The sequence below is a fragment of the Setaria viridis genome, chromosome 3 (genome assembly GCF_005286985.2).
Source record: "Setaria viridis chromosome 3, Setaria_viridis_v4.0, whole genome shotgun sequence".
NCBI lineage: Eukaryota > Viridiplantae > Streptophyta > Magnoliopsida > Poales > Poaceae > Setaria > Setaria viridis.
The window spans coordinates 46,018,767-46,043,721 of record NC_048265.2 but is presented as its reverse complement, the minus strand read 5'-3'; the positions used below and the strand labels follow the sequence as shown (position 1 = coordinate 46,043,721).

The 24,955-nt window shown below is 41.8% G+C and overlaps 2 protein-coding genes across 3 annotated transcripts; one reads left to right on the top strand and one right to left on the bottom strand.

Moving 5' to 3' along the window:
- Positions 1–3,300: 3,300 nt before the first annotated feature.
- On the top strand, positions 3,301–16,153 carry LOC117848201 (ubiquitin C-terminal hydrolase 12). Of its 2 annotated transcripts, none has more exons than XM_034729531.2 (31): positions 3,301–3,451; positions 3,622–3,706; positions 3,864–4,014; positions 4,108–4,265; positions 5,576–5,841; positions 5,931–6,149; positions 6,215–6,323; positions 6,409–6,524; positions 6,709–6,807; positions 7,935–8,044; positions 8,930–9,004; positions 9,584–9,662; positions 9,769–9,915; positions 10,006–10,086; positions 10,167–10,286; positions 10,663–10,785; positions 11,309–11,386; positions 11,493–11,581; positions 11,669–11,777; positions 12,001–12,069; positions 12,174–12,284; positions 12,685–12,740; positions 12,828–13,005; positions 13,121–13,222; positions 13,299–13,370; positions 13,549–13,614; positions 13,793–13,858; positions 14,005–14,205; positions 14,953–15,027; positions 15,113–15,199; positions 15,584–16,153. In XM_034729531.2, exons 1-31 carry the CDS (start codon positions 3,422–3,424, stop codon positions 15,623–15,625), a joined length of 3,369 nt encoding a protein of 1,122 aa, XP_034585422.1. In that variant the 5' UTR covers positions 3,301–3,421; the 3' UTR covers positions 15,626–16,153. The 2 variants fall into 2 exon arrangements, with proteins under 2 accessions (XP_034585422.1, XP_034585423.1); XM_034729532.2 differs by having other exon boundaries at positions 3,407–3,451; positions 3,625–3,706.
- Positions 16,154–19,035: 2,882 nt separating this feature from the next.
- Positions 19,036–20,641, bottom strand: LOC117850374 (uncharacterized protein At2g34160). The gene is made up of 5 exons (XM_034732200.2): positions 20,112–20,641; positions 19,922–19,970; positions 19,753–19,815; positions 19,591–19,655; positions 19,036–19,502 (listed from the first exon to the last, which is right to left on the bottom strand). The coding sequence occupies exons 1-5, from the start codon at positions 20,412–20,414 to the stop codon at positions 19,404–19,406; spliced, it is 579 nt and encodes a 192-aa protein (XP_034588091.1). The 5' UTR covers positions 20,415–20,641; the 3' UTR covers positions 19,036–19,403.
- Positions 20,642–24,955: the final 4,314 nt, after the last annotated feature.

Below are 24,955 nucleotides of genomic sequence, written 5' to 3'. Positions count from 1 at the left end.
AAATATTTCTTAGGTAACATACTAAGATTCTAACACCTAAATTAGAAGAAAAACACGACTATATGAGTACCAAGTACTAGAAGTCCAAAGTAATTAATTTAGATTAAAAAACGATCAAGGAAAAAAAATACCTAGAGCCTGATCGCTGCCTTGCCGTGCGCGGTGCCGTGAGTCCAAGATGATGAGCCACAGTGTCGCACGCGCACGGTGACACAAACTCTCCAGTCGGCAGTCGCACTGCGGCGGGCGATTCGCAATTTCGCCTTCCGCCGAGGGCGCACGCGTGACTGTCCGTCTGTCCCGTAGGCGTAGGTTTCGCAAAGCCTAAAGCCTAAAGGCCTAAAGGACCTCTGACTCTGACCGTCTGGCCTAAAGGGCCTCTGACTCTGAGTCTCTGACCCTCTTTTTCTCTATCCGTCTCATATCTGTCGCAGGTCTAAAGGGCAAAGGTTCGGCCGGGGTCCACTGGGTCTCTACTCTCTCTCAATCTGTACTCTGTAATGAGCACTATCTCACAGTCTAAAGGCCCACCGATGTTGTATACTACCTCGAGTTGTGGGCCTAGGCCCCTCCCTCCCGTGGGCCCTAGGCCGTCGCACCCGGTGCACCCTTGCAGGGCCGGCACTGGACAGGGGTTAAAGTTTAGCTCCTGTCTGCCAAACACCCCCTAATTCTGTTAGAATACACGGTTGAGACGGCTCTTCACCATCAGTTCCTCCTGACCCGCCCGTCCCCGACCCTTCTCTCCTCTCGCCTGTCCCCAACCCCGCCCCTCTCCCTCGTTGTTTCTCTCCTCTATTCCCTCCCTAAATCCTAGATCCACAGCAGGCGGAGGCAGTCATTGGCCACATCTGTGGCGGCGACGTGGAGCGGTGGGCGGCGCGTGCTTGCCTGCGGGTTGCTGCTTGGCTCACCGCGTGGTCTGCCGCGCGGTGCCCCGTCCGACGGCGAGGTGGAGGCGTGCCGCGATGAGGCAGCTGCGCTGGGGCTCAATATGGTGGCCGTCGCGACCATCCTCGTCTCCGGCGCAGGGGGTGTCGCCATCCTCCTCCTCGGCCGCCGCTGGCGCGGGCGCGGCGGCGGCCTATTCGTGCTCGCCAAGGCGTTCGCGGCGGGGTGATCCTCGCCACAGGGTTCGTGCACGTGCTGCCCGACGTCGATGAGGCACTCACGGACCGCCGCCTCCCCGCCGTGCCCTGGCGGAAGTTCCCGTTCCCGGGGTTCGTCGCCATGCTCGCCGCGCTCGGGACGCTCCTCGTCGACTTCGTTGGCATGCACATGTACGAGGGGAAGCACCGCAATGAGGAGGACCAGGAGGCCGCCGCGCACATGTACAGGTCGGGAGGAACTAACGGTGAAGAGCCGTGTCAACCGCGTGTACTCAGAGGAGGAGGGTGTTTGGATACGAGGTGCTAAAGTTACTTTAGGAGTGTCACGTCGAATGTTCGGAAACTAATTAGAAGGACTAAATATGAGCTAATTATAAAACTAATTGTAGAACTCCTATAATAATTCGCGAGACGAATCCATTGAGCCTAATTAATCCATGATTAGCACATGTTTACTGTAGCAGCACATTGTCCAATCATGAACTAATTAGACTTAATAGAGTCGTCTCGGGAATTAGACTCCATCTGTGCAATAGTTTTTGTAAATAGTCAGTATCCAAACATCCGATGTGACGGGTACTAAACTTTAGGAGGTGTATCCAAACATCCCTAACAGAATTCAGAATTAGCTAACAAATCTGATGGAAGTGCTAAGAAAGGAATGAAAGAAAAATTTAGGTGTCAAATAGGGACGACAAAATTTTTCAGTGCCATATAAGGAATTAAGTTTTTTTCAGTGTTATATAGGGAATTCTCTCTTTATTGTGCCTGATACTGTACCCTCCAATATAGGTTTAAAATGAAATTTTGGCAGCTAATAATCACTAATCAGTGTGTTCTTTGAATGTTTATTTTGCCAGATACTGTACCCTCCAATATAGATTTAAAATGAAATTTTGGTAGCTAATAACCACTTATCAGTGTGTTCTCTAAATGTTGTTGTGCTAGATACTGTACCCTCCAATATAGGTTTAAATGAAAGATATAATCATCACTAACCAACGTGTTCATATTTTCATTTGCATGTAAAATCAAACAATATAAGTAGTTGTAAAACAGAAGTCGATTACCAGTAAATATTGTTGCGGCATGGAAAGAAGCTCAAATATTTGGTTTGATACAAAACATAGTGAATATTTTGACACTTTCCTCGTGATGATGTAAGATTTGAACTATCAATTCATGTAACATTTGTTGATAATGCCATTTTTCATTTGCTCATTAACGATTCCATCTCTATTGGTTCACTAAACAGTAAACACGATGGCACTTTCAAGTAACCAGTTGATGCATCATGCATTTGACCTGACCAAATGAGCATTAGATTGCTTTTGCAATTCTCGCATGAGCCGGATAAACACACAAGTGATAAGGCATCATAATACCCAAGAGACGGGAAATACTGTATATGCCACTAATGTCGCATATGGTGGTGAGATATGATTTTTTTCCTTTAAATGAATTTTTTCTTCCTAAGTGGAGCAAAGTATTTTTTCCAATCGGAACAATTTTTTCATTTTTACCATGCCAAGAGAGTAACATAGCACTTGCTCGACAATAACATGAGTCCACAACGAAAGGGGAAGCGCCATAGGAGCAGAGCTCCATTGGCCCGTGCTATCTTAAGAATAAGAGAGTTCTAATTCCACTACGTGGCTTTTAACTAAAGCAAAAAAGATTTTTAGGTTATCCCTGCATTTTTTTGCCGAGCTTTATTATAGAAACTGCATATTCGAGAACCATTACTATAGAGTTGCACATAATAAAAACGCGGTATGTACAATAATTGGTCAATCATCCTCCTTGCACTACCAATTGTTTATTGTGGGTATGATTGATTTGCTAAAATCGCGAATACTTTATGCATGTCGCGTACTCGTGTGATAATTTGTAAGAGAAATCACGAAACGAGGTAAAAAAGTGTTATAGGCGTAAAAAGAAAAAAAAAACCTCCTACACGAGCGACGCAGGCTGTTCTGGACTTTCTGTGGGAGCGGGAGGAGAGGAGAGAACGCTCGGAACTAAACTCCCCAATCTCCTTATCAAAAAAAAAAAAAAAAACTCCCCAACCCAAAACAGGCAAAGACTCCTCCTGTGCTGCCCTGCTGGACCCAGCAAAATCCCCAAATCGCCCTCCGACAGCACGCGACCGACCTCTGCTCCCCCCTCCCCGCATCAGCAACTTCCCTTCGCCCCGCATCCGCCCTCGACCCCCCCACCCCCCTCCTCCTCCTCCTCTCCCCGCCGCCGTCCGCCGCCGCCTGGCGGCCGCCTCTCGCGAGTCCACTGCAGTCGCCGGCGACGACGACCCCATGACTATGATGACGCCGCCCCCTCTCGAGGTACGTGCCCCCCCCCCTCTTCACTCGCTCTCTCGCCCGCCCGCCCCGATCTCGGCGGCAAGCTCCCCTCGCTGGCCCCGCCCCCCCGTACGATCGGGTAGGGCTTGGCTTCGCTCTAGGGTTTACGCGCATCGCCGGATCTGACACCCCCGCGCTCTGGCTCCCCGCAGCAGCAGCAGGAGGACGAAGAGATGCTCGTGCCGCACCAGGAGCTCCCCGTCGCCGGCCCCGAACCCGCCCCGCAGCCGATGGAAGGTGAGGGTCTAGGGCCTCCTCGCGACTCGCTCTCCTCCCGCCTTCTCCCTCTGCGCTCGCGTGTGTTAGTGGTGTTGCTGGGTTTATGTGTTTCTAGTTCCTGTTGATCTCATCTCATCTCACTCGTGCTGGTTTCTGCTGTGGTTGCTGCTGCTAGTCGTCGCGCAGACGGAGCCCGCCAACACGGCTGAGAGTCAGCCGGCGGAGGACCCGCAGACGTCGCGCTTCACCTGGACGATCGAGAGCTTCAGCCGCCTCAACACTAAGAAGCACTACTCCGACGTGTTTGTCGTCGGAGGGTATAAATGGTGAGATCAGGATCTCTCACCACCGTAACTGCTGCTGGAAACACGGGTAAAGGTCTCGGGGGTTTTGATTGAAGTGCCTATTTTTGCTCGCAGGCGTGTGCTGATCTTCCCCAAGGGGAACAATGTGGATCACTTCTCGATGTATTTGGATGTCGCGGATTCGGGGAACCTCCCGTACGGGTGGAGCCGTTATGCTCAGTTCAGCTTGGCCGTTGTGAACCAAATCCATCCCAAGTATACGATACGGAAAGGTATCTCTTTCGTCATTTATTGTTGCCTGCGTGTCTTGTGAGTGCATGGAAGTTTCAAGGGGCTATATCTTACAAGTATTTAACTGAGCTGGAACCATTGGCAGCTATTTGATCATTTACAAATGTCAATTTTTATCACAATAGCGTGTGGGATGCAGTTTTTAGCAGTGCAACAAGGGGGAACACAGCACATGCCTAGGTTCTATGGCGATATGTAGAGAGTCAAAAATCTCCCTGGTTGGATGAGGTTATAACTGGAAATGAGGTGCACAGGCTATTTGCCTGTAACTAATGACAATTACTATGCAAGATGATAGACAGCTCCCCCCCTTCCCCTTATTATGAGACATAGTTTACTATTCTGAATCAAGATAATATTTGAAACACATGTAGCACATGCAGGGCACATAAAGTTCTTCTAAGTTTAATAGAATCTTTATTTTTTAAGTTATTTCAACTTTAAGGGGGCTAGTTCACTTCTAGATAAGTATTTTGTATTTATTTATTTACTTTATTCTTGTAGGATGTTCCTTTGCTTCGAGTCTCTTTTTTACTTGCGTTTCTGGCAACTTAAACTAAGGTCATGTGTGCTTGTTGCCTTTACTGCATTGGCTGTCTATTTCGAAAAAATGTAATTATTGTGTTGGTTGTAAAAGATTCGTTTGACTTTTATTCCTATGTAAGTAGTTGTGTTAATATTGTTGAGTGTGGCTTTTATTAGGATGAATCATGAATCTAGATCATTAATCACGTACATAGCTGATCATTTTTATGATGCATGATATAATATTTTCAATAATGTTTCATTCAAATAAATAGAACTCTGTATAAATGCTTCTGTAAAATCAAACACTTTGAAAATTGCCAATGGATGTCTTACTGACATGTGTGAACAGGTGGATGCCTGTATGGGACCCATATGTCAGCATCACAAACGATTGTTTTCAAAACTGCATTGGTTGCAGTCATGCTTATTTTCAGTTTTCCCAATAACTCCCAACAGTTTTGTTTCCTACTTTGAACTTTACTGCTCCATTATCAACTCAAAGTTGCTTGAAGCCCTGACCTTCAGTTCAGTTGCTAAAATATATTAAGTGATGCATAGGTATTATTATTATTGTTGTTGTATACATGGGTTTGATTTCCAATCTTGTTCTTCCAGATATTCCTTAGATCCGCTGTTCAATTTTTATGTGTAGTACGTAACTTTTTTTTTTTTGCTTTAGTTACACCTTACATATGATGAGTATTCTGGTGTTTCTGCAACATTTCATTTTGTTGAATATATATGTTGGTTCCATGTTTGGCAGATACCCAGCACCAATTTAATGCACGTGAGAGCGACTGGGGTTTCACATCATTTATGCCTTTGAGTGACCTGTATGACCCAAGCAGGGGCTATCTTGTGAATGACACTGTTGTAGTAGAAGCTGAGGTGGCTGTGCGAAGAATGGTTGATTATTGGACTTACGATTCGAAAAAAGAAACAGGTTATGTAGGTCTCAAGAATCAAGGTGCTACCTGTTATATGAACTCTCTCCTACAAACGTTGTACCATATACCATACTTCAGAAAGGTGAGGTCAAGCATGGTTCAATCCTACATGTTTTTTCGAAGTGTCTGAACTCCGAATATTGAACTAATTTGGTTAAATGTTTATTGTAGGCTGTATATCATATGCCAACAACTGAGAATGACATGCCATCTGGGAGTATTCCTCTAGCCCTTCAGAGCCTTTTTTACAAGCTCCAGTATAGTGACAACAGTGTGGCTACGAAAGAGTTGACCAAATCCTTTGGATGGGATACTTATGATTCTTTCATGCAGCATGATGTGCAAGAGCTCAACAGAGTTCTTTGTGAGAAGCTTGAAGATAAGATGAAGGTAAATATGACAATAGTGAATTGCAATATGGTGATTACTTTTTATTAACTTTGCTTTTTCCACAGGGAACTGTTGTGGAAGGAACAATTGAACAATTATTTGAAGGCCACCACATTAATTATATCGAGTGCATCAATGTGGACTATAAATCTAGCAGAAAAGAATCATTTTATGGTAGGCTTTGTCATTTATTCTTTTCTTGCATGAAAACCATGTATTAATCTATGATATAATAGTTGCTTATGACATGGCCTTGCAGATCTGCAACTTGATGTGAAAGGTTGTCGTGACGTTTATGCATCATTTGATAAATATGTGGAAGTGGAGCGTTTAGAGGGTGATAACAAATATCATGCGGAGCAATATGGCTTACAGGTTCCCACAAATCCTGTTCAATGCATGCTTTATAGCTGAATATTCAGTGATTACCAATTCTCAGAGTTTTAAGAAAGTTCCAGGAATTTCAATTAGATGATGGAAATTTATGTGATGATTAGCTTTTCCTAACCTTTTGTTATTATAGTCATCCCTTAATTCCAAATCTTAATTTTGTTTTCAGGATGCAAAGAAAGGTGTGCTCTTCCTTGATTTCCCTCCTGTTTTGCAACTTCAACTGAAGCGTTTTGAATATGATTACATGCGAGATACAATGGTTAAGGTTAGAACTGTGCTGAACGTCACTGTCAAAATGATAAATCACTTTTTACATCTGTATGGTTTTTCAAGTATATTTCTTTTTAACAAAATGCTTGTTATCATGGCGTGCATCTGGATCCAAGGGTTTGGCATTGACCAAACTGTAAGCCTTTAGACTAATGAAATACAGACACTCTTTTTGAGATTTCCAAATCTGTTCCCATTTGGGCACTGGTACCAATTTTGCTTCTTTCAAGTTACATGAAGTATTTTTAGATATTGGCCAGACTGGCGTAATTTCTTTCAGATCACATGCAACAATTTTCAAAAGTTTGGCAAGAATTTACATAAAATTAATGTGATTGTATCTGCGACTCTATGCCATGAAGTGCTTGTCAATTTCTGTTACTGCTAACTCCTGAACCCATACAATGGGACTATCTATGCATTGATAAACCTATTTTTCTATTTTTGGGGCTATTGAACCTGTGTTGGCACCAACAAAATTAATTCTTTGCAGTGAAGTGCACCAAAATAGAATAAATATGTTCTAGGTTAGTCACAACCAGTTTTTTTTTCCTTTCTTTTTTGTGGGTTCAGTCATATCATTGTTGGGGATCACGTGAACGATGTGGTAAGCGCAAACATCTGTTGCAAACTGCGGTTTTGCTTTAGAATTACGAAAATTGTCAATAAATAGATGATTCTTCTGACAGTTATTTAGGTTGATGCACGTAGCCTAGGACCATACTGCTTGAATAGGGACTGTCGAATGACTTGGGAGACTTCTTTAAGGTGCAAGAGTTTTAAGCTGTGACAAATGACACCTCAATCACCTTGTATTTTGCATCAGCAAGTCCTTGTTTGGATATACAAACATGACATAGAAGCCTATTATTTGGATCCAATACCCTGCGTACAACATGCCTCATTCAGACATGATATTGTTCCATTGCTCTGTTCTTTCTTTTGATTATGATTCTCTGTTTCATGTTGACATGTTCTTGTTTTTGCTTCATTCCGTTCTCTGTTCTCATTTTTTTGAACTCTCTGTTCTCATGGTCAAGAAATTAACATGACATGTCTTTTGTTTAAGAAATGATGGATGAGATTATTTACAATTGATGGCAAACCCCCCTACTTTTGCAGATTAATGACCGTTATGAGTTCCCGCTACAACTTGATCTTGATAGAGATGAAGGAAAATATCTTTCTCCAGATGCAGATCGTAGTATTAGAAACCTTTATACGCTTCACAGGTAATTTATTTATCGTATGTTGTTCTAATTCTTTGAATGAATATAGTCTCACCAGCTATAATAAAGAAGTCTAATCTGTTTTAGAAATGAAGAAATTCCAACCAATGTAGCACTTCTCCTTTAAAAGGTGTCCCTTTCCTTACAGGAGAACTTAGGCTTGTGCCACCATGTCAAACTGTTTCAATCTTTGCCACTGCTTTTACAATTTTTAGACTACTACCACCACTATGTAAAACTTCTTCCATGTATGCCATTACCGATTTACTGTACCACATCGAGTGGCATAAATTGAACAAGTTTTGCCACTAAAATTGGTATGGCAGTGGCATAGGCCCTGTTTGTATACGCTTTTACTAGCCACGCTTGGATTATAATCTAAGCGAAGATTTTCTCGCTTCTCGCTTTTCGCTTCTCGTAGTTCAAATCGTTGAAGCGGCTTACCACATAAGCGAGAATCGGTGAAAATAAGCAAAGCGTTTGGCGGGATTCTCGCTTATTTCCACCGATAAGCCGCTTATAAGCGGATACAAACGGGGCCATAAACCGAACATTTTACACAGTGGTGGCATGAGTCAAAATATTACAGAAGCAATGGTAGATATCGAAACTGTAATTGACAGTGGCCCAAACCTATTTTCCTTTGTTCCTTTAGATGCTGATGATTTCTTGTGGAAGACAAGAACCTGACTGTAGAAATTGGCCAATTATATGTATCTATTCAATATTGTCCTTTTGGCCTACATTGTTAAGTTGTGTTAGAAAATGTGCAAATTTGAAAGTTTGTTCTCTTCCTTTTGCTGACAGTTTATATGAGAACATTATTAATCTTTTCTTATGACATGGCCCATTTTTTCTGTACTGATGTTGCCTATCTTCTTTTGTCAGTGTTCTTGTTCATAGTGGAGGAGTACATGGTGGTCACTATTATGCTTTCATTCGGCCGACACTCTCAGATCAGTGGTGCGTTTTTATCTTATGGGTTTCAGTTATTTCTAGTGTTTTCTGGTTCTGTTTGTTTTACTTATTTTGATTGTGGTCTGACATTCTAAAGCTTGAGGACATAATTACTATGTACGTTAGTAGTTCTTCACCCCATGTTGCTGTTACCTTGAAATAATTGGCGGGAAGATCTCTCTTATTTAGACTTGATGTTTATATGTTGATATATACAGCATATGGGCTAATATGGCCCTGATATATATGTAACAGTTGTGATATTAAGCTGGGATACAGTATATTTACACTCTCCTCTGCTAATAACTTCAGTTTACTCATTCTCGCTACATCACTATCTCGTTTCTCGTGTCAAGATGCAATCCTCGGAATCTGTTGGTTAGCAGTCTGCATGTTCCATCAACCTCACTGTAGGTTGACAGTACACAGTGCTGAATAGCATTTCACAATAATATCTTCTTTAAGCAGATGGGGCATGGACTCACTTCGCTTATGCACACAAGTTCATCCAGTTACTATATCTCTGAAAATATATTTTGCAAATGCGCTTCATGGTTTTTTTTTGGTTGGATACTCACTTTTCAGGTACAAATTTGATGATGAGCGGGTTACGAAAGAAGATACGAAAAAGGCACTTGAAGAGCAGTATGGGGGTGAGGAAGAGGTAACACTTTTTTTAACAACAGTTCATTCAGTATAATACGATTACTTGTTGACTTGTCGTAGTAACTTCATTCATCTTATTTTATTTTCTTTTTTTCATGCAACAGTTGCCTCAAATAAACCCTGGTTTCAATAACACGCCGTTCAAGTTCACAAAGTATTCCAATGCCTACATGCTTGTCTACATTCGTGAGAGTGACAAGGAGAAAATAATGTGTAATGTTGATGAGAAGGATATTGCGGAGCATTTGCGGGTAAGTAGTTTGTGTGTAATTCCCCCCTTTTCTATATATCATGTTGCATTTTCTTTGAAGATAGTGACTGGTTCAACTGTGCTTTTACAGATAAGGTTGAAGAAAGAACAAGAAGAGAAAGAACACAAGAAAAAGGAAAAGGCTGAAGCACACCTCTACACTATCATAAAGGTCCGGTCTTGTTTCAGTCATAACCAGTTTCTCTTTGGTGACTTTTTCTGATAGAGCTTTGTTTGTAAAAATGAACACAGATTGCTCGAGATGAAGATTTAAAGGATCAGATTGGTAAGAACATATATTTTGACCTGGTGGACCACGAAAAAGTTCGCAGCTTCCGCATTCAGAAGCAGTTGCCTTTTACTTCATTCAAGGTAAAGACCCCAAAAAATCTATTCCATATCAAGGTTTCATGGTTAAGATTTTTGGATATTTTTGGCCTATTTGCAAGGTTTGACCTGCTACATTTGTGGTGGGTTTGAACTCAAGTTTGAGCCCCTCCAAACACAGCCTTATTTTCTATTCTAGTTCTATCTTTAACTGGGAAACTTACCAGAAATAAGCAGTGCACTTGCTTTATGGTTTGTCTAACTTCCAATTTGGAACATTCCATCTATCGCATTCCAAATTTCTTTAATTTTACAGTTGTGCTCTATGATCTGCGTCAAAGCTAAAGTTTCCTATATAATTAATAATCATCCTTTGACTTGAATTTAGTCTCATTTGATTTTCAAATGAATTGTTTAATAGGAGGAAGTTGCAAAGGAATATGGCATACCTGTACAGTTTCAGCGCTTCTGGTTGTGGGCTAAGAGGCAGAACCATACATACCGGCCAAATCGTCCGTTGACCGCCCATGAAGAAGCACAATCGGTGAGTCATTTATTGCTCTAGAAGTTCACACTTATGATCCTTCAAATACTTATAAGTGGAATACTATTTGGTTCAACATTATTGAGGTCCTCATCTCTTACTTCCGTTTAGTTTTGTTACCAATTGCTTGATCCTTTCTTTTTAATTTTTGTTCCTCTTTGCCAATATGTTAATGTGAAAAGGGTAACCTTTTATTTTCCAATGTCAATTGCAAGTTGTATCTTCAATTCTTCACATCTCACTTGCAATTTGGAGACAAGTGAAGTGCACATTTCTTAACCCTTGAGATTTCCTTGCATGTAACATGTACCATTAGCTTATTTGAATTCATGATCTATCCTATCCTGTTTGGTTGAATTGCTTGAATGCAGAATACTAGAATTATTGCAATAGACTTAAGGATGTATCTGTGAGAGAACGTTCGAGAAATAGTGAAATATAAGATGCATCTTATCTTGCTTTTTACTTCTTTAACTTGTTTTAATTTATTTTGTGATTTTAATTCATTACTTTTGTTGCACAGGTCGGGCAGCTTAGGGAAGTCTCAAATAAGGCACACAATGCTGAGTTGAAGCTGTTCCTGGAAGTTGAACTTGGACCGGTAATAGCATAAGCAATTGCAATATATAGTTTCTTATGTCTCCTATTTTTTTATTATGCCTGCTAGATTTGAGATGCATGATCGTGCCTAATTATTACTTCTACAGGAGTTACGTCCAATTCGTCCACCAGAGAAGAGCAAAGAAGACATACTACTTTTCTTCAAGCTTTATGATGCTGAGAAGGAAGAGCTCAGGTATGTTTCTTGTTAATCTAGTTGTCAATCCTTGTGCTGAAAATCTATTACAGATGACTCGCCTGGTGACATCGGTCTGTTATACAGGTTTGTTGGTAGACTTTTCGTGAAGGCTTTGGGAAAGCCATCTGAAATATTGACGAAGCTAAATGAAATGGCAGGGTTTTCTCCAAATGAAGAAATAGAGCTATACGAGGTGCTTCACAATTCTGTATTTATTTCTCTAGAGTGTGGAAAGCATTCAAGTTTGCAGCATGCGTGTTCTACCATGTGCTCATACAGTTCTGTTTGAGTCCTTAATTCTTCAAGCGTACCTTGCTTGATAGTTAATGTCTTATAATGTTATGCACCTAATAATGTTGTAGCTATCCTCTTCCCAAGATGAGTATCCTGAGGCTTTTGACATTCTTACTCTGCAGGAAATTAAGTTTGAGCCAAATGTGATGTGTGAACATATTGACAAGAAACTAACTTTCCGTTCTAGTCAGGTTTGCAAAAAAAAGTCTCTTTTTTAGATACATATATTTATTTTAGTTCTGCAGTTAATGAAGGTATTCATATTTTTCTCTGAATTTGTTTTCTCATGCTTTAGCTTGAAGATGGAGACATCATCTGTTTCCAAAAGGCTCCTGTTCCTGATGGTGATACACAAGTGCGCTATCCAGATGTTCCTTCATTCTTGGAGTATGTTCACAATAGGCAGGTATACTTTGGATAAAAATCAATTGTAATATTTTCAATTTATCTCATTGTTTACCGAGACTAGACTACTATACCATTTCCTCCTTTTGTTTCACTTTGTCTTTGATATGCTGTTCTCTCTTCGCCTTCATTTATGTAAATCGTGGTGAGCATGTGCTTCCCAAATCCAAACACCATTATAAAAAAGGTGGCATAATTGGTGAGCATGTGTTTGCATGCACATATGGTTTTCTTTGTAAAATACTTTCTCATCTGTTGCTATAGGATGGGTATATATGGATATATTTGTGTCTTGTTTGTTTTACTATGGCATCATAATTATGCTTGCTGTTTTCTGTACACTGCAAACAAATGTACTGTTACTGAGCTCACTTAGTACTTTTGTGTTATTTGTACTGTAGGTTGTGCACTTTCGGTCTCTGGACAAACCTAAGGATGATGATTTTTCTTTGGAATTGTAAGTGGTTGCAAATCAAACCAATAAACTGATTTTATATTTAGTTTTTCTTCAACTTACATATATGTGTTTCATGTTTTCACTTAGGTCAAAGCTTCATACTTATGATGATGTTGTTGAGAAAGTTGCGCATCAACTTGGTTTGGATGATCCATCAAAGATTCGGCTTACATCTCACAATTGTTATTCTCAGCAACCTAAACCGCAGCCTATCAGATATCGGGGAGTAGAACATCTACTGGACATGCTTGTCCATTATAATCAGGTTGAATTCCCTTTCTTTTTTTATCCATTGAGTACATTACTGCATTTGAAGAATACTTAACATGAGTACATGACACTGATTTATTCTACTTTCATTTTCATGCTCCATTTTGCAGACTTCTGATATCTTGTATTATGAGGTTCTGGACATTCCATTGCCAGAATTGCAGTGTTTGAAAACACTTAAAGTTGCATTCCATCATGCAACAAAAGATGAGGTTTGTCTCATGTTCGTCACTAATTCCTATGCCCATCATTTATTGCTAACATATGCAAAAACACATGACTTGTCAGGTTGTAGTTCATAGCATAAGACTTCCAAAGAATAGCACCATCAGCGACGTGATTACTGACTTGAAAACCAAGGTGATCACTTGTTTGTCTTTCAGTTTATTCAGTTTGTTTGTTTCTCTTGAGAAGAAATCTTAGCTGAATTTGAATATGATGGTTTTGGTTGGGTTCCTGCATACCTTTGCCTTGTTACTATATTATATGTTTTTTTTTGGTTAAAGCATGTCTTCATGCTCTTTTTAATGCCCAACAGGTTGAACTGTCTAATCCTGATGCTGAGCTCCGCTTGCTTGAAGTATTTTACCACAAGATTTATAAGGTTCGTGCATTTACATTTGTGAATTAAGATGGTTTGTGTGAAATATTTCCCTAATGAAGATTCCTGTATGCTCTATTTCAATGTAATGTTCTGGAGTTTATGTATAACTTTCTAACATTTGTTCTACATCTTTCCTTACATTTGGCATTTTTATGGATGTTTTAATTATTCCCTGCAGATCTTTCCACCTCATGAGAAGATAGAGAACATAAATGATCAGTACTGGACACTACGGGCTGAGGAGGTTTGTATTATTTAATTTTTCTTGTAATTGATGAAGTTGCCCCTTTGATCTGTTGGCATTAAGTTGTGTTCACGTAAGCTTATTTATTCAACTATGATACTTATGTGAAGTTATGCATGACATTGCCTCTATCAATTTTGAAACAGATCCCAGAGGAAGAGAAGAATCTTGGCCCACATGATCGATTGATTCATGTTTACCATTTCATGAAAGACCCTAATCAGAATCAGCAGATTCAGAATTTTGGAGATCCTTTTTTGATGGTTATCCGTGAAGGTGAGACTGCTGCTGAGGTAATGGAGCGCATCCAAAGAAAACTTAGAGTCCCCGATGAGGAATTCTCCAAGGTACTCTATTTTCATCTCCATATTATTTTTTGAATGGATTTACCCAGATGTGTCTTGACTTTTTTATATTTGGATATTGTGGTTGGTTGAATCTAGAAACTGTTTATTGCTCCAACTCGATGAGGTGTTATTTTATTTTTGCCACAAATGTTGACTTAAATTCATCATTTTGCCACTAATTTTGACTGCCTATTCTTCTTGCCGCATTCTGGCCCCTTCCTGTCAGTGTGACATGCTTTGGTCATCTGAGGCATTGGCAAACTCTTAAATGAAACCAAATTATGGTTACAAAGCTCTGTGTAGTCTTGAATGTGCAATGTGGCAAAACCACATCAAGGGGTTAGTCCCTCCAGTTACAATGTTTCAAGTTGATTGGAAAGGGTGCCAAAATCTTTAGGCCACTGGAAGGTGTAGTGCACCTTTTGTTTGTTCGGAGGAGCTAGATATCAACACCTTGTTCCTCCAGAAATGAAGGAACTTGCCAATAAAAAAACCCCGGAAAATAAATGAAAGAACTTGGTTGGTGGGTTAACTTTTTAAGCATCAGTTCAGCCTTCGCCCTTCAGGGCATGTCTCCCCTTGGTCCCGCCTCCATCCCTGCTTCTCTCCAGTCCCTTTCATGATCTTCCCTGTATTTAGTTTGTTACCTGATTTATACTGTATTTCTAGCAAATTATTACATTTATCTTCACACCAATTTGTACTGCCAACATGCATCACTATCCCTGATAATGCTTATTTGATCAGTGGAAGCTTGCATTCATATCCATGAACCGGCCAGAGTACCTCCAGGATACTGATGTTGTATCTGCACGTTTTCAGGCAAGCGATTGGTTCAGCATACTTAAATGCATACCTTCTCCTGTACACTAAGTTCATGTATGATGCTTTTCTTTTCAATGTACAGAGGAGAGACGTATACGGTGCTTGGGAACAATACCTTGGCTTGGAGCACACTGATACAACATCGAAAAGGTCTTACACAGCCAATCAGGTAGGTAATGCTACCCTGTTGTGAAAAGAGTGAAATAGATGTTTGATGTGTCCTAGGACTCCATGCTGATGCTGGTCACGTTTATGTGCATCTTTCTTGCTCTGTTGTCGTGCTAGCGTTTGATGCTGGGTATTTAGAATATTGTTAAACATGATTTTGCTCTTTTGCATTAGCAAATTAATTGGTATAAAATGTTGCAGACCTTCAGCTGAGAAGTGAGTACAAATAACTTAATAAACATAGTCATGCGTTAAACTACCCACATGAACTGCCATGGTTTATGTATGTGTACTGTGCAAATAACCTGGGGTGACCTATGGTGTTATTCCTTTACGCTGGCAATTTGCAAATAACCTCTTCTGTGTTGGTTTGCATTGTCTGCAGAATCGTCACACCTATGAGAAGCCTGTGAAAATTTATAATTGAGAAACCATCATATGGACTTAACTCCAACAAAGGCCTCGTTCGAGTCGGTCTGCCAAAGACGATAAGGGACGTCACTAAGAAAAAATGGCAGATGAATATAATGCCGCTTGTGTGCCAAGGCCTGCATGACTCAGCAATGGCGTGAACCATCGGCATTACTCCTGTTGTCGATTGGCCAAAGGGTATTCTTTTCGAGGCATTCCCATCTTGCTTCCGAGCAACCAAGCATGTGTGTTGGTTTTTTCATTGTGTCGAGTATGATGGCCCCTGCTAGGATAGGTGTTTGCTTAATTTGTAGAGCAAAAGGCTAGTACATAAGGAAGAAGATTTTGGTAGGGGGCATGTATACAGGATTATAGCCGAGACTTATTGCTGAATTGGCGCCTCTCTTGTAGCTTGGGGAACAATGGGAGAGATTGTATAATGGGTTTGGTATTGGTTCCAATTTTCCGTGGTGATGAGAAATGTAAGGATAACTGCGCAGATAGTACAGTTTTGAGTTCCAGCGTAGGCTGTCTTGTTTGCAAACTTGCATTAGCACCTCACAGATAAAACCTGTTGGGAAAATTTTGCTTCAACATGCCGTACGAGGGTCCAGTAATTCTTCCTTCCCAATTGCAAACTGAACACTAGAAAATTCATCGTAGTAGATCTTGTACTGGAGGACAGATAGTTGAAATTTACTCCTGATGCGTGTGTCAGCCACTCAGCCCCATGGTGGGGTTGTTGCAGAGTTGGGACTTGGGAGTACGCATGTCTCACACTCACCTTGGATGTTTTTGGATCTATTGACGGCGCGGTAAAAAGTGGTGTCCCGATTAGGACGCATCAGCATCAACGACGTCGACGTCGTTGCCTCTTTTGAGTGGTCTTGCACGATGGACGAACGTGCTAATAAGGTGAACCAGAGTTTACGTGTCGTGTCGTGCTGGAGCTTGACAAGCTCGTTCGTCTTTTGTGGCAAGATAACTTTGGAGGCCTATGCGCATGGAGTGTAAGGTGCTGTTAGGTTCAGCGAATGGGGTGGTAACGGCAATGGAATCAACTGCCGCGGCTATTTGTTACAGTGTAATGTTTAGTTTCCTTGGGTAACATTTTTCATTCCCTTCGCTGCTGTTTGGCTGGGAACACAGTAAACGATTACTGATAATTAAGAACGGACATCATACTTTGGACTACCGCTTACAGAACACATGCATTACACAAATACATATATCGATCAAAGCTTTTATAGGATCCGGACATGTCTTGGAGTTTTAGCTCCAAGTAATTTCTCAAATCCGGAAACTCAAATGAATAAGTAGCACAAGATAGGTCTGGACATTAGCTTTCAAGATTCTAGGGGGAAAAAACTGACAGCAGGTCTCGCTTCTGCGATTCCTATGTGACATTTGACGATAACTCCTTGCTAGCTTCTTCCTTTGAGCCTCATCTGAAGAATAAAAAAAATATAAACATGAGAGCAAGCAGGATTTGCTAGCCTTTTTCAAATTCTTACTCCTAGAAGTTTCAAGACAGGCTATGAGGCAAATCATAGTAGTACTACGAATGTCATGAACACACACTGTCACAGTTATATATCAGAATATTTGTCATAGTACTACAGAGACTTGGAGCCTCGCAATCATGACAGTAATATTCTCTTAAAACACCACTTCCTTTACCAATATACCCTGAATCTTTCACTACCACTACTAGTGTACGTATTTAGCTACATGTAAAGAATTGAAACCTCCATAATTTTTGTGTATGCACAGATGTAACATATATTGTCGTATTCTTATGTATGATAAATGTGTACTTATCTTATATGTACTATCACTCGCCAAAGCAAAAACATACTTCTGCATGGCAACAACACTTGTCCGAGGTGGGTGGGTGTGTGTGTGGGGCCTCGAGCCCCACCATCCCACCGCTAGATCCTCCCTGACTAAGATAGGCACTCAATCATATTGAAGTCTCCACAGTAGCATCTCGGCCTAGCCAACAAAAATCAATCTACCAACATGAAGCAAACACATAAATATGAAAAATTTTGCTCAAAATCAGACCACTTTCCACATCGATATGAAAAGGCTCGAGGGGATGGAAAAATACAAGCAACTTATAGATCCTCCTCTCCGATCTGATTGATGCATGACATCTTCTCGCCGACTCCCCTCGTAGAGCTTGCCTTTCACTAAGGATCCCTATCAAAATCAAGAACATGAGCTAGGGTTGGGGCTGGGGGTGGAGTGGGCAGGATGACGTATCTGCGGACAAAGACAGCGAGGTGAGCGGTGCAAACAGATCACATGGCAAATTCGCTGAAGCAAACAGCACCTAAAAACGATGGGGCCAGTTGAAGTAGGTTGATACTCTGGCTAAACTTAGCACCTCCTTTCCAAACTAAGCAAGCAAAATTTAGATCACGATCTAGCTAAAGGCAGTGGTTGACTACTAACCAGCAAAAATCCGAATTAACACGTTCGACACAGGCTTGCACAACAATAAGTCAGGCTCCCATGTCAGGCTGACTTGTCGACTGCTTAATCACTCAATATTTGCTCACGAAGCTACAGTTGCAGCACGTCAGGCTCTTATCAGTTACCTATATTGCACAAGTAAAACCAACTCTAGCTAACCAGGCCATGCAAAAACCACCCTAATATGCAGGCCCAGTTGCTGAAATCAAACCCCCCTTATCTTGATGGCGTTGTCGATCCATGTGTCAACTCCAGAATCAAATCCATTGCCGCATTTCAACAAATATATAGATCAAAATACAAGCTGGTAAGCAAAGAATGAAAGCATAATTATTGTTAAATGGAACCAGCTGAGAGACTGTAAACAGGTTGTCCTCCCTGACCTGATAGAAGCAGAAGTTGGAACCGCTTTATGTGAACAGCATCTGCGTAGCAGGTTCTAGCAAACAAACTTGCTTATTATAAAGGATTCACGAAATAGACACTTCCAAAAATTAAAAACTCCAAATGGACTACCACCAAATGGATCCATGTTTTGTTAATAATGAAGCTTATGATAGCTCCACGTAAAGAAGAAAATAAAATCAAGTTTAAACATTTATATATCCAGTGAGTAAAGGTAACACACACATTTCATTATTATTTTTTAGAACAGGCATCAGGAACTACTCCCTCCGTCCACGTTTAGGAGATAATTCATTTTTCAAAGAGCAAATTAAACTGGCATATGTAACCCCTCCGCTAGCATAAATAATCAGTATTTTTTCAACAAACAATTGAGCTATGACGATGGAGTGAGATAATCGTAAGCAAATACACATCTCCAGCGTTTCAGCAGGCATATTTTACTGATAGTGTGTGTGAAACTATAGTTGCGTAATAACGATGTCTTTGCATATATAGTACTACTACAGCTTGCTTTAAATTAGCACGTTATGCTTTAAATTAATAAATAACGGTTCCCCTCCTGAAAAATTAATTGAATTCGCCAGCACAACTTACATAAACCTTAGCCTTTGCTTACATAAGTGAAAGGCACACACAAACTGGTAATTAAGGAGACATAAGGAATAACACTTCCAGCCTCTGATCAAATCCTACATCATCTCAAACGGACGCCGTTGACACTTCTTGCATGGCTTGCTCAGCTCACAAGATCTGATCCATCTCAACAATAAGGACTAAGACCCTAATTACTAGTACTTGGTACGTAATCAGACTGCTGGTGCCCCATATCCATCCATGTTGTCGTCACTCGCCAACCTCTGGAAAGGAACGGGAGGAGGCCTGGAGAATGAAGTTGATCGATCAGATCACACCTTGATCTCTTCCTCGGCGGATTTCGGGCGGTCCGACTTCTTGCTGGACATGATGCTGTTGAAGTTCTCCGATTTGCAAAGCAGGATCTCGATCTGAAACACCAATGCAAGACACATGCATATGGTCAGAATCCGAGTCTCAGAGGGGTTCAGAAATTAGCAAATAAAAGACGTATCTCACCTTGGCTTTACGGACAAGCCGACCCTTTGACTCGTCTTTGGTGCCGATGGTTGATGTCAGGATCTCTGAACAAGATAAAACAAAGGGAGTGAAACACAGGCTAAGAAAATTATGTGGAGTTTCAAAAAAGAAAGAAAAACCACAGCCATGACGACGCCCTACTCTTTTCAGTGGCGAGGCCGTTGTTCTTGAGGATCTCGGCGACGGTCACAACGGTGCCAATGGCTGCAACCAAAGATGGCCCAGAAAAAGAAAAACAGCGCCATCAACTTTGAACCATGCAGGGGGGAGGTGATCAAGATCAAGTAGGAATAATAGAATAGATTGTTACCCATGCCCAGAGCAGAGAGTTCAACCTCGTCGTAATTCTGCATGTACCTCTGCACCCAACATTCATGTGTCCATCAGTTCAATCAGAGGCCTCTCCCTTTCGATAATTCATAATCACACATGCATATTTATAATCCCCGCAAATTAAAATCTCACTAAAAATGAATTAATCCGACATTATTACTACGAACCTTGGCGAGATTGACGTAGAAATAGAGCGGCTTCTTGTTGGTGGACACCTGGATGCGGTTCTTCTTCGCCGACACCCCAGCCTCCCCTTCCCCCTCCGCCTCCGCCTCCGCCTCCCCCTCGGTCTCCGCCTCCTCCCCGACCACCGCCACGTCCTTCTCCTCCGGCGCCTCCTCCTCCTCGTGCGCCTTCGCCACCTCCCTCTTCACCTCGGCGGCGGCCTCCTCCCTCACCGCCTGCTCCTGCTGCGCCGCCTGGGCCTGATGGGCCTCCTCCTCCGCCGCCGCCGGGCGCACCGCCTGCATGGTGTCTCTCCGCCGGTCACTCGTTCGCTGGGGGGTGGTGGGGGGCGGTTTCGCGTGCGTTGGAGAAGGGGAAGGCCGATCGAGACGGTGGTGGTGGCGGTGGTGCAGAATTAAGTAGCGCCGGGATGCGTGGCGCCGGCGGTTGCGCGGGGACGCGCGGTTGCCCGGGCCTGGCGGTTGCCCCGGTGGTTATTTCGAGACCCGCCCACTCGCCTCCCCACGCATGCATGCGTGCGTGCGGCAACCGATGGATGACATGTACGTGCGTCCATGATCTGGACCTGAATAGTAAATCAATATTAGTTATTACGAGTATTAACAAATTATTATTGTAGTTACACCAACAACAAATTACTGTAATAGTCAATGATTATGGGGCACATGAGATTAGTGGCGTAGCTAGGATTTCATGATAGGGTGGTCCAATTTAACAAATGGAGACAGGGTTGGAGTTAACTGCTGCTTGCCACTGGATGGAATTAGCTGCTGCTCGTCACCGGCCATTCACCTACAGCCACCATCTGCGCACACCACCAGGGATACGTAAGGAAATGACACGAACAGAAGAGATATTAAAAAAAAACTAAGGTATAAGGGACTTTTGGGTCAAAATTCTAGGGTGGTCCATGGCCCACCCGGACCACCCTCTAGCTCGGCCCCAGCGAAAATCACAAAATCTAATGTGGAGTAATTTGGGTCAACTCTAGCCTGTGCAAATGCACGAAATGTCGACTAGTTTTATCCACTAATAATGCACCCGGAACACAATTGCTCTACTTTACTGTTGGCTTGATTTTCCCCTAGAAACGTTTTAATGTGCAGCATGCACGTTCTATTTGATATGGACATTATGGATATGTTAGATAACTACTCCCTCCAATCTCTTTTGATAGGCATATTTCCAAAATCATATTTTCTTAGGTGGCGTTTGGGTTAGGTGATTGTAATGTCTAATGCGATATGATTACATATGTTAAACAAATCCCATTTCATGCTGCTTGTTTTGGTCATCGCATAATCGGTTCACACCGTTAACCGATACGGGCTTTCATAAAGCTCATAACGCTCATGACGCAGTGTAATCAGATACAGTCTTCTTCTCTGCTTTACACGGTGCAGTGCCTCTGCGTTCTCTTCGGGCTCCGGCTCTCCACGTCCTCTCACCCATGGCAGCGAGAGCAACTTCACATGGCCGATGGTGAGAAGCCTCGGCGCTCCATCGTCCTTATGCTTGCAAGCGAGCCACAGTTCCCTCCTCTCTCATCCATCACTCTGTAGGCAAAACACCTCTTCCCACATACCCCTATATCTGAGGGAGAGAACAGGAATTGCAGGAGGATGGAGGAGATAGGAAAGGAGGGTGAAGGAGATAACCATGGTGCCATCCGCAGCAAGAGCAAGTATGTATCCTTGGGTTGTGGCTCTCTTCGTCAGTTTTTGTTTTTGGTTGGATTTGTCCTCATGGATCTTGTTCTCAATGGACGACATGCTCTGCAGCTTCAAATAATTGATTTTTTTTACTGATTCTTTTGTTGCAATTCATCCTCCAATTACAAATCAATTAGTTCCTCACGTCATCAATTGGTTTTCCAGTGGTGTTGGATCGATGATTCCTTTCTGATTTGGATCTTTTCTCGTTCATCTGTCAGTTTTCTGATTTGGTTCTCAAGGATGTCATCTGATAATGTTAGGAGTGCAACCAAATAAAGAGAGGTATTGGTGTTACGCCAGCAGATATGCCACGATCTGATCCTATTTCTGTTTGTACTACCATTTTGTGAACCAAACAGTCCTACTCGTCATAAATGTGGACTGCAATAATAAATTGTATTGAACAAGAAGTTATCGCAGCAAATGGTGAACTAATGAGAAGAATCTTATTTGCACTAATTAGATGATAAGAAGGATTATTTTTCTTGATCATTGTGTCAAAGTAAAATATACCTATCAAACCCATGGAGTATATACATACTGACTTTGATCTACATTGGAGTCCATGGACGGAACTTTGTTCGTTTCATCATCGTTTACTCCGTGTTTATTTCCTGACAAATAATTAATTTTAAATACAAATTGTGACAACTAAGATGCAACCCAATGTTAAGTGTGTTATTCAAAATGTACTCATGCAATTAGTTTCTCCATATAAACAACCTCAGTTCCTCACAAGCACTCTTCCCATTCCATATGAATTGATAATCGCGGGACGACGACTATCTGGATAAATGAGAATTGAGGTATGCATATGAAGTTGGGGACATTGTTGGACATAGTTTGATTATTAGGGGTATATATTTCCCTTCTAATATCTGAATCTTAACGTATCACTGGTAGAGAAATGGCTTTTATTCCCGGTTGCAGAGCCGCATAGAGCTCAAAAACACAACTAGGACTAAAGGGTTTTGCGCAAAAATAAATTAGAAAATTCCTGGGAGGCGCCGCAAGTCACAAGTCACGCGAGCGTGCGGTGTGTGGGATTCAAACCCACAACCTTCTACCTTGCGTGTAGCTTCCTTACCATCTCACCTACACAACACATCTAACTAAGTAGGGGATGCTATCCTTTGGTAGTCATCCGTGGGGACCCATTAGTCCCGATTGTAATACCAACTGGGACTAAAAGTGACCCTTTAGTCCTGGTCGGTGTTACAAACAAGAACTAAAGAGGTCTCCACGGACTACGAAATTTAGACCCGGGACTAAAACTTCTTTAGTCCTGGGTCCAATTCGTTCCGAGATTTTTGTTAAGGATCGAAGTCATTTCTCTACTAGTGCATGTATACATTTGCGTGTATCCCATTCAAACTCTGTACACATGGATTGGTGAAACGTTGTTAGGGAACTGTTACAATCAGCGAAGAACTGAACATGCACAAAATAGATGGTGGGTGGGCAATGCTCAAACCTCTCCATGGGATATAGGGTTTGCCACCAGCTGGCAGGGCCGTACATTAGGAGGTGCAAATGGGGCGACCGCGGTGGGCCTCCAATTTCCAGAAGCCATTCTAAGCAGCAATTAGCCTATTAAGCATGTTATAATCCAATCTTTTTCACATCGAGCCCAATAACTTACAGTGGATGCTTGGCCAGTTTGGAGTTCAATTCTATTATCCTCGTATTGTAGCATGTATTAATGCTTATGATAATTACATTATGAAGTATAAATACATTTTTGTTATTCATTTTGGAAATATGGGGCTACCATTTTGTATTTCGCAGTAAACTTAGGTACGGACCTGCTACCAGGTGAGCATAAATTCGCTGATACCTCCTATCCGTAGCTAGTTCTTCCTTCTAAGTATGGCGGGCCATCCGGCAACGGTTGTATAAATGAGCATATAGCTATACGTCTATCAGCATTAAACACGCACATGGCTATGTGTAGAGAAAACTTGTTACATATATTAAGTAGAGAAGCTTAGATGAATGAATCCCATTCACGCAACATAACAAACAAATAGGTCCACGTTGTATAAATGAATCCGTTCACAAAATGAATGTCTGTTTCTGTATAAATTAATGTCATAAATCTTTTCCGTAACATGTACACTTGACGACAATGAGGAACAAGTAACACACATGACGAACAAGTGGGTCCATGTTGTATGAATGAATCCGTTCACCAAATTAACGTATGTTTCTTATTGTATTACTCATCATTTGTGAAGTGACTGTGACACCCTCTTGGCGTGAATTGGCTGGGTGTTCTGAAACCTATTCGAATTTCTACCTAGATGTGCACTAGTTTTTTCTATATGTACCGCAAAAGAGTTTCGCACCCTAGGTTCCAATCCTATAAACTGCATATGACAATTCAAGGAAAGGTAACATGGAACGTAAAGTGCAATATAAAAAGCGGAAGGTAAATGAGGTAGAGAAGGCAGACTCCCGGCACGGTGACGCGGTGATTTTTACCAAGGTATTGGAAAGCAAAACTTTCCACTAGTCCTCGGTGTTGGAGCCCCTCTCTAAGGGGAATGCCTACGCAAGGTTGGTCAACTAATTCCGTAGGATAGCCGATGGTCCTTCCCTACATGCATGTGGGTTTTCATGTAGCCTCTCTCGGATGTTCATTGCTACTCTTCACTTGGTAGAGCTCCGGCAAAACGTCAAGGGCCTCTCCTCCCTTTCACATGCACCGGCGGCCACTCCACAAACGCGGCTGGGGGGTCTCGTATAAGACAATTTCAGTCCAACTTGTCACAGAGCCATCAAGACTTACAAGCTCCGAATTTACAACTCTTGGTTAATGCAAGCACCGATAACAAGGAGATGTGCAAACCTTGCCTAACTCGAGGCTAATCCATAAAGCAATGCGTTAATAGGCCTAAACTAGCACTAATAAAGACCTAAGATTTATGCTAATTGCCTTAAATTCTTCTCTTGAGCACTTTTTGTGGATAGAGAACTTGTGTATATGTTAGAACCAAGCATATAGCTTCACTAAGCTCTAACACACTTGAAATGGTCGGGCAATAGGGTATTTATAGCCTCAACCCCAAGAACTAGCCGTTGCTCCAACGGTCACCAAAACTGCAGTC

Coding starts and splice junctions, on each gene's coding strand:
- LOC117848201 (XM_034729531.2), top strand. CDS start 3,422: ATGACTATGATGACGCCGCCCCCTCTCGAG. Junction 6,525..6,708: donor CGGAGCAATATGGCTTACAG/GTTCCCACAAAT, acceptor TTTTGTTTTCAG/GATGCAAAGAAAGGTGTGCT. Junction 11,387..11,492: donor TGGAAGTTGAACTTGGACCG/GTAATAGCATAA, acceptor TTACTTCTACAG/GAGTTACGTCCAATTCGTCC.
- LOC117850374 (XM_034732200.2), bottom strand. CDS start 20,414: ATGCAGGCGGTGCGCCCGGCGGCGGCGGAGGAGGAGGCCCATCAGGCC. Junction 19,816..19,921: donor ACTCTCTGCTCTGGGCATGG/GTAACAATCTAT, acceptor CTTTGGTTGCAG/CCATTGGCACCGTTGTGACC. Junction 19,656..19,752: donor CGGCCTCGCCACTGAAAAGA/GTAGGGCGTCGT, acceptor TATCTTGTTCAG/AGATCCTGACATCAACCATC.